The sequence below is a fragment of the Dioscorea cayenensis genome, chromosome 16, assembly GCF_009730915.1.
Source record: "Dioscorea cayenensis subsp. rotundata cultivar TDr96_F1 chromosome 16, TDr96_F1_v2_PseudoChromosome.rev07_lg8_w22 25.fasta, whole genome shotgun sequence".
Classification (NCBI taxonomy): domain Eukaryota; kingdom Viridiplantae; phylum Streptophyta; class Magnoliopsida; order Dioscoreales; family Dioscoreaceae; genus Dioscorea; species Dioscorea cayenensis.
In genome coordinates this window covers 22,224,672-22,234,375 of record NC_052486.1, presented here as the reverse complement: position 1 = coordinate 22,234,375, position 9,704 = coordinate 22,224,672, and the positions used below count along the sequence as shown (strand labels likewise).

The 9,704-nt window shown below is 33.7% G+C and overlaps 1 protein-coding gene across 1 annotated transcript; it reads left to right on the top strand.

The window, feature by feature from the left end:
• The first annotated feature begins 6,267 nt into the window (after positions 1-6,267).
• On the top strand, positions 6,268-9,204 carry LOC120279032 (deSI-like protein At4g17486). Its single transcript, XM_039285869.1, has 4 exons — positions 6,268-6,649; positions 8,087-8,374; positions 8,458-8,538; positions 8,677-9,204. The coding sequence occupies exons 1-4, from the start codon at positions 6,514-6,516 to the stop codon at positions 8,817-8,819; spliced, it is 648 nt and encodes a 215-aa protein (XP_039141803.1). The 5' UTR covers positions 6,268-6,513; the 3' UTR covers positions 8,820-9,204.
• The last annotated feature ends 500 nt before the right edge of the window (positions 9,205-9,704 follow it).

Here is a 9,704-nt window from a genome sequence, read left to right as displayed (position 1 = left end):
CCTTGGGAGGAGGTGCTTTGTAAACCTTAGGAGCTTGCATTCCATCTTGAGGAGGTTTTCCTCCTTCTTGTTTTGAGATTTCTTCGGGGATTGATCCATTGTTAACTTGACTTATTTTAGGAGGCAAGACATCAACCAAGGGTAAAAGACCGGTGGAGAGTTAACACCAGAGTAGGGTGGCTCGCCAAGTTTGTGAGTGGGTTAACCGAACCCTTATCGATCTTCTTTTGATTTCTATATGATTTATTGGTTTTGTTTACTGTTGATTTGGCATGATATTGTTGGAATTCTTGTTTTGTTTTATTGGAGTATCATACCATGTTTAATGGGGAGATCTCCATGAATTTATGTTTGATTTCATTTGATATTCAAGGTTTAGTTTATATATTTATTTTGACACCTTATTATTCTGTTTGCCAAGATTTATTATGTGTTGTATTATAAACTCCTTACTTGATGTTAATTTGGTTTATGACAATTGAAGACATTTAGGAGCTAGGCTTATTGTGATCTTTGTGGGAGAATTAAATGGATCTCATGTATTAGATAGGGTGATTGTAATGTGCGGAGATTTTGTTAATACATATTAGATGTTTGATGAAATGCTCGAGTATTTAATCTAAACAATAACCAAAGGATTGTGAGAAATGATGTTAAAATAAGAATGATGTTAATGGAGTGGAGGTGTGTTAGGGTGGATGTGAATGCAAAGTGTTGTCATCGGATGTTTGAGGTTTGGCACATTGTATATGTTGACAAACTTGGAAGGTATGGGAGTTGTATAAAATGGTGTTCTTTGAAAGGAGATTTGGAAGGAAATGCATGGATGTATTTGTGATTTTGTGAATGAGCTAAAAAGAGTAGAGGAAGAAAATGTGTATATGCTATAGCAATGGAGATGTTATGTTTTAGAGTAATTGATGGGTCTTTGAGAGTTATAGATGTAAAAAAATTTATGGTTGAATTTAGTAAATTGAGTAAAGGAAGTTAGTTAAGTTATAAGTATTGAGGAAATTAAAGATGTTGGGATGTACATCTCCATGGATTCGATGATTCTAAAGGAGTTTTACAAAATTTTATGCTCATAATACTTCAAGAAGGGTTTTGAGGTCGCTTAGAGGTGAGGTTGGTGAAGTTTGAAATCTCCCAGTGCCATGTGGGTAGCATGCGGGTGCATGCAGCTTGCATGGAGTGTCCTGGGGACCATACGAGCCCGCATGAGGGCACCATACAACCTGTATGATACTGTAGCACTGGATAAACTCCTTCAATTCTTGTGTTGGGAATTGAATTTTGGATTGATTTAACTTGGTAGAATACCCATGTTAGTCTCTGTACTTATTTAATTTTGACCTTTTAGTCCTCCTACTTCAATTTAAACTCTTTCAATCCCTCTACTCTTTGAATGAGTGAAATCAAGTCCTCTAATACTGTTCTAATCATAAAAATAATTAATATACTACATAATTCATCCATAATAATCATTGTAATATACACAATTCAGGAAAATAATACAAATTATATTCTTTATTTTTTATATGATTCATAGAATATATGAGCAATAAAAATTAGTAATTGGTATATTCAAAGTGTATATGAGGGACTTGATTGCACTCATTCAAAGAGTTGAGGGATTAAAAGGGCTTAAATTGAAATAGGAGGACTAAAAGGGCAAAGTGAAAAGAGTATAGGGACTAATATGGGCATTCTACCATTTAACTTCTATAATGTTAGGGCAAGTTAATATTCATATTTGTTATGTGAATCTATGGCTTTAAGCCTAGAGAAAGCTAGATTATGGATTTTTGAAGAGTCGATGGATTATTTATACTTGAAGGTTTCCAGGAATAGTTAAGTTCAAGTTTGTTTATGTCACTCTGGCTATAATCTATTCAAGTATGACAATATTTCAGTATTAATTCGAGTAAGAAGTCGTTGAATGACCGGATGACCCCTAAAGAGAGACAGTGTGATTGGGTTATGAGATTTAAATCCTAATTTGTGTGTTTGTGGTTATGATCATAATGTTGATGTTAAATGTGGGTTATTTATTATGATTGGAGTTTGATAGAAGGACTTTGACGTTTTTGCTTGACTAGACTTATATTATTATGGTAGGATGAATCTACTCCCATTGGTCATTTTATTTTGTATAATGTACGTGTTTTGTTGTAAAAACTATTTAGACATTATTTTGTTGATCTCTATATTAAATGATTTATGGCATGTTTACTCTGTTTAACCTCTTGAACTGTTATTATATAAGAGTTGATGATTTCATGCTATTCATTTTATTTGGTTTGTTTCTAGTATTGGTCTGAAAGTTTTATTGAGCTTGTTGAAAGGATTATTTCTGATTCTTGAAATTGTTATTTTGATCTTAAATAATTTCATTGAAAGCTTGCGAGTGTGCATTTACTTGTGCTTACAAAAGCCTTGTTCTTGAAATGTGTATTTAAATGTTGAATACAAGTGGCTCTGATCTTTGAGAGAAAGAATATTGTTTCATGTTGAAACTTATATTTACATTGTGGGCATGTCTATGTGGAAATTTATGCAATCTTGTTGAAATTTTGGCATATTTTGATGATACATATATTGGCCATGTGAGCAGTATAATGGATTTATGGTTTTGATGGTGACATGGAGCCAAGCTCCGATACTTACTACAGTAAAAGAGTATCCATGGGCAGACCTAGTTGGGGTGGTGTGGAAAACTCCGTTGAATTCGCTCTTTCAGGAGACTTGTAGAGAACCTAAATGATATGCGGTACTGGGTGCCCAAAGTCACCACACAAGTACCCCAGCGGGCAACGCCAAGGTGAGCAAATATTTTATTAAAGTAAAAGAAATAACCTTTGCCGTTCCTAACTTAGTCGCGACCACGGCTAAGTTTGGAAATGATTTTGTTAGCTAGCCCAAAGTTTAAATTTTCTACACGTCTTGAACTCTATTTGCTATATATGTATACAAATTTGAGCTTTATATTATGTATTTGTTGGTATTTATGAGTTTTCCAACTGCTTTCACCCCACTCACCGAGTAACCATGTTACTCATACTCTCCTCTTCTTATTTTTTTTGTTTCAAGTGCTGGTCCTTAGGGTTACTAGGCTTAAGACTTATGGTGTTTGGCCAGTTCTAGGATGGATCCACTAGGGTTGTAGTGTTCTTGTTATTATTTTCTTGAAAAATATTTATTCTCTATATTGTTATACAGTATTAAGATTTTATAATACTGTTATATCTTTCATATTATAATTTTGTTTAGCATTGGTTTTCAGTGATTTGAGAATTGTTTTGAGAACAGGAAACATGTTAGCCTTATGATAATTCAAGGTTGAGAAGGGGCTTGTCCTCCCTTCGGTTGTTGTAGCCGTATGTCATGTGTTGGGTCTGCGGGTCGGGGCGTGACATTCTCTCTCTTAAAGTATATAGATGTTAAGAGTTATTTGTTAGGAGCCTAATCTCTTTTGTTTAGTGGGAGTTTACTATTCTTTAGAATGTTTGTGAGGATTGTTCAGATTTTGAGTGATACATGCATATTATTGATATTTTTCGTTGTTTGTGATATTAATTATCTCTGTGTTTCTACTAAGTTACAAAATGATGAAATTCATTTTGAATCCATATTGATGTTTTTTTATCATGCTTTCAGAAAATTAGAGCCTAATTATATATGGCATTTGCATCCTATCAATATATTTGGTTATATATGATTAATTTGGATATGCATATTATTAAGAAAGGATTTATGTTTCAATTATGTTAGCCTAAGTGATAGAATGTTGAATTATTTCATGGACTATGCAAGTGACATGTTAGATTCTTCATGAGATGAATATTTTTATAGTTAACTGTAATAGGGCTTTGGCGTCACACCCTTGGCATGGGAGTGACAAGGTCAGGAGAAGCCGGGAGTGGTTATTCCATTCCCTTAGACCGTTTTTCAGCATCTCTGTACGGTCGGATATTTTTACTCGGACATGATCTAGTTTCATGACCGAGAGCGGCGTAGCGACCCGCTCAACTGGCAAGACTTAGGAGATATCGTTCATCATCCGTATGAGCAGACGCGTACGGGCGGAGACTGTCTCTCGATTAGTAGGGACGTCTATCGAGATATCCGGGGCGGATGCGCAGCGATTATCTGGCGTTGTGGACAGATGAGAAACAAGAGTGGGAAGCACATAGTGTTGACGGACTCCGGTTATTCGGCCTATAGCCATTGGATGGGGAACACACTTCGTCTCCTTTCCTTCGGCCATGGAATTCATGGGAATTCGGCCTTCTCTTTCTCCTTGGCCAAGATGCCATTCTTATGGCTATATAAGGAGCCCCATTTCTCCTTTGATGAGCATCTCTCACTTCTCATTTCTCACTTCTCTTTTCTCCTCTCTTCTCTTAAGAGAGAATTCTCTTAGTGGGAATAGGGGCCGGCGGGCTCTTAGAAGAGAGGCTTGCCTAAGTTGTTGCGACTTAGCCTTCCTTGGGTTTATTTTCTTGGCAACAAGCCATTCGTGTAGGGCGAGTGCCGCACGGGTTATACTCTGATTGATAACCCCGTGTCATTAACCATGTTATGGGTCATTGGAACCACTCTTCAAACTTGCGCAAGTCAACCCATTGGGCTTGGGCCCACAAAAAATGTGGCATATTAATATATGCTTATGATGTGTTTGTGGTGTGTGTGTAAAATGTTGGAAAGAAAGGATTCAATGAACTATAACGTTTCCTTTACTGTTTTATCACAAGAGACCTTTGATGTCAAATATAAGAACTCCAAAAAAAAAAAAACTCTAAGTATAATTTAAAAAAAAAAAATCAAAGTTATCACCAAAGAAATTTTGTATTATGATCGATGGAATTGGATACTATTATCAACAGAATTTTTATTATCACCAACGGAATTTGATATTATCACCAAATTTTGCATTATCACCAACGGAATTCAATGCTATCACCAAGGAAATTTTGTATTATCACAAATATTATCACAATGGAATTTTCTATTATTATCAACGGAATTTTGTATTATCACTGACGGAATTTGATACTATCACTAATGGAAATTTTTCATTATTACCAACGAAATTCGATATCATCACCAACTAAATTTTGTATTATCACTAAAAGAATTTTGTATTATCACCAACAAAATTCAATACTAACAACAACAGAATTTTGTATTATCACCAACGTAATTTGATATATATTTCAATATGAATATAATATTAATGTATATTATTTTGAAATCATCTATATTTGGTTTTTTAATATTAATAAAAAAGTAGATAACAATAAGGTTTAAAAGATAAAAAAAGAATCCTTCAATCCTTTAATATTTATATTAGAAAAAAAATGGCCCTTCACAATTGTTGTATTTAAAATTTTTGTAACTCATTATAGAGGGGATTTGTTTTCAATTGACTTTCAAACAAATTGGCTCTAAAAATATTTGTAGTTTTTGTTTTATGAGGTGAGGTGAGGTTTAGGCCAAGTTTTTTTGTTTTCTTTTGGGTGTGTGCGCGATGTTATTCTATTGGTTTGCTGAGAAGAGGTACCTAATTTTTACCATTTGTACCAAATCATTGTTGGTAAAGTTGTAAATATTATCATAGAAATAGGAAAGCAATTACACATATAATCTTATAAAATTTTTCTTTAATATAAATTGAACAATGGGAATTTTCTTCAAATATATATATTTGTATGTAGCAGTTAATACTGAGTTGTTGCATTAGTTCACAACAAAAACACATTTTTGCCTTGTAAATTAAATCCAGGGAGATTTATATCAGTGATGATCCATATACACGGTTCTATGATAACTAATTATATACTAAAACAAATATCATAATTTATCCATGGCTCTAAATGAGTTTCGTCTCGGTTCCATATTAACTAGCATGGAAACATATTCATAGGATTTACATCAAGTATATTATTACAGGTCAGAAATAAATTATCTAACCTATACACCCTCACCTAGTGATATGAGATTTAGATAGCAAGCCTGTATTCACAATTGAGGATCTATAATTATTACTGTGTCAAACAAGAGTTAAATTCAGAATTAATACCATTTGGCTAAATACATTTTAAATATAAATTATTTTATAAAAAGCTATAAATATAATTTCTAAAAATAAAAAATAATAATAATAATAATAGTAAATTTTATAAAGGTATATAGATATATATATAAATACAAAAAAGTTACCAAGATTTGAAACTATTCAAAGCCTTTACTTTACATGCGCATGCTCTGTATAATATGTATTAATGGCGAAGTTTAATCCTTTCTCTTCTTCTTCTTTCGAACCAGATATCCATCACTCTCTTTCAATCTAGGGTTTCCACTTGAACCTTCGATCCCTTTGCTTCTCTCTTGATTCTTCGATCTCTCTCATTCTTTCTCATGCTGGATTTGAAGCCTTTCTTGGCTTGCCGGCAAACTAGGGTTCGCTTTCTTCTTTGAATCCGAGTTTTTTTTTTTTTCTTCTTTTTCTCGATGAAGGAAGTGAGCAATGGCGATGGTGATAGTGGGAGGACGACGACCCATCTCTATTTGAATGTCTATGATCTCACTACCATTAACAACTATCTTTATTGGTTCGGCCTTGGGATCTTTCATTCAGGGATTGAAGGTGAATTCCTCATTTGCATTGTTATTTTATACAATTATTGTTTGAGTTGCTTCTTGACGTGATTTGAATGTTGGAATTTTTGATGTTGGTGCTACATTGTTGTTGTCTGAGAAATTCCAGCAATCTGTTCAATTTTGTCCCTTTGAACGCTAAATTGGAGTAATTCTTGGGATTCACGGTCGTTGATTTGATAATTGTATCTGTTTTATATTAATATACCAAGATTTTATTGGAAAATTTGAGTTCTTTGTCTCATGGTTGTTGTAGGTTAAGATAGATGCATTTCAAGATCTTAGACTTCTTTGGTGTGATTGATCGCTCATTAGTGGTTTAGATAATATTTCTCAAGAGAAGAAATGTGAAAGAAAACAATTTATCGACAAAGGGATACTATTAAGCAGAAAAAATCATGCCTAAGCTAACACTCTAACAAGAACAAGATTTAAGGTCTGGAGATTATGTGTAGATGACCATTTACCTATTTTTTTCCTGGATCAAGGAAGGAAAAGATTTTGATAAAGTTTATTTGTTACAGTTCTAAATTCATAGGATAACAATTAGGAGTTTTGTGGGGAAGGATGATTCATATGCGATGTGTGACTTTCTAATGAATTGGGTTTATAAAGCGAAGATGATATTTGGTGTAAGCAATGTCCTTTAGATAATTGAATGCAGGAATGTATCTCCATTGAAATTTAGAGTGGTGTAAGATTGGCATGTCTCATTACGAGGTGAGCATTTTACTCATAGCCACAATAGAATGAATATGTCTAGAATGTTAGGTTTTTTTCACAGAAATTTTGGTTCAGTTTTGTAGTTTAACAGACATGCTAAGACCTTTTCCTTCTTTTTTCTGTTTTTTTAATGAGATCTTATGACACGTTTGGTCTTTGTTGAGGAAAAAGCTGCTTAGATCCTTTTTTTGTGTGTGTGTGCGCGCGTGCGCACGCACACGCACGTGCGCCTAGGCTTTAAGGTTTTGTTGTCTGTTATTCTGCACCTATAATTGCATTATTTAATAAATTCTACTCTAACCTTGACATGGCAGATGGTACTAATTATGCATCCTTTTTATATATTTATGTTTATCTTTATATTTGCATATATAAAATATGTTTCTTCATTTATCTTGAGCTGCATGGAAAAGAATAATGATGCTATTCAAGCATTTAGTTAATTTCCTTTTAAATACCTGCTACCATCTTAATGTGACAAATATAACTCTTGAGTCTCAAATGTCTGGAAAACTTGGCCTCGACCTCACCTTCAACTGTCATTTCCATGTTAAAATAATGCGATTTTCAACTGAACTTCTTTTAATGTTTGCTTGGTGGTGTGTCATAATGAAATAAGAACAAAATTGTCTTACCCGAGCACTCCATCTATCAAAATTGAGTATAATTTTGGAAACTTGCTAATGTTTTGTTAATGAAACAGCATTTGGCATGGAGTATGCCTTTGGAGCGCATGATTATCCAACCAGTGGTGTGTTTGAGGTGGAACCGAAAAGCTGCCCTGGCTTTATTTACAGACGCACTGTGTGGTTGGGCAGCACCAACATGTCCCGGTCTGAGTTCCGTTTGTTCGTAGAGGACCTTGCTGTAAATTACCATGGGGATACTTATCACTTAATTTCCAAGAACTGCAACCATTTTACTGATGATGTTTGCAGGCGCTTGCTTGGGAAACCTATCCCCGGATGGGTAAATCGCCTTGCCAGACTAGGTATCTACTTTTTTCAACTCAAATCTCTAGCCCTTACAAGTGTTACTACATCTCAGTTTAATTGATACTTTTCAAAATTTCAGGTTCTTTCTGCAACTGCCTGTTTCCTGAAACCATTCCTGTCACATCACTTGATCACTTCTCAAACCATCCAGAAAACTCAGGTAAGTATTAAGTTCTTGTTCATAATGCAATGATTCTCGGAAATTAACTAATATTTGATCAATCACTACCATAAAAAGCAAATGGTTTAGAACATAACACTACAATTGAATCCATTGGAAAATGTTGCTATTTTTCAGATGATGGGTCACAATCAGTTGTTTCATTAGCAATGGAGGATAGTGACGAGGAAGGGTCAGAACATCACTTGCTCAAGCTGCCAAGTATCGATCAGGGATACTCGGAAGACAAACCTTTGAGGCTTGCTAGAGATATGCTGTGACTACTTCCCTTCATGATGAGGTGACAATTAGCAACAAGGTACTATGCTGTATAATTCACTAGCTTACTGAAGTCTATTGGGTGAAGAAGTCCTTGTTTTCGCCCTTTTCGAAAGTGTCGTTTTTGTACCTCCTTTGCAATGGAGAGTTGGTATTCGACTCTTGTTCTTCGTCAGAGGTAGAGGTCGAGGGTTCAAGTCTCCTCCCTCTCAAAGTTGCTTGTCCATGTTTCTTTAAAAAAAAATTTGACGATTTCTTTACCCAATCACCTCAGATTCACCAATTCTTTATTATTATTACTACTTGTTATTAGTCAATCTTAAATTTTTCTGTCCATCCATGAACTTATATGAGATTATGTGTATGATTTTGAAGTTTATGTGTGTCTTCATTGATGAATTTTACAATGAAATTTGGTTGTTTAATTATTAATACCTTAAAAATCAATGTCAAGGAAGTGATAGTAAAGTTTCTCCACTTCTAAGCCTACATGTTTCTCTTGATTTTTTTCTTCATTCATCCTTGCTACATGATGGTTACTAATAAGTTGGTATGAAATATGAATAATGGTACCATGGTCTCATCCAATCTTCACCTAAACTTAACATAATATATTTATTTCCATTTGATATGTTATTAATTAATTATGTTACATAATTTTATATATTTACATGAAAGAAGTCCATATGGAATATGTGATAAAATTGTGAAATAATGATAAGGACTGAATGATAAAGATAATATAAATTGATTAAAATCAAACTATAAATAGATAAATGTTAATATTGTGTATATTTTAATCAATAAACCATTGGACTAAAAGAACATTTTCTAGAATATTTATTATAATACTTAATGCGTCTAACTATAAAATTCTATAAACAACA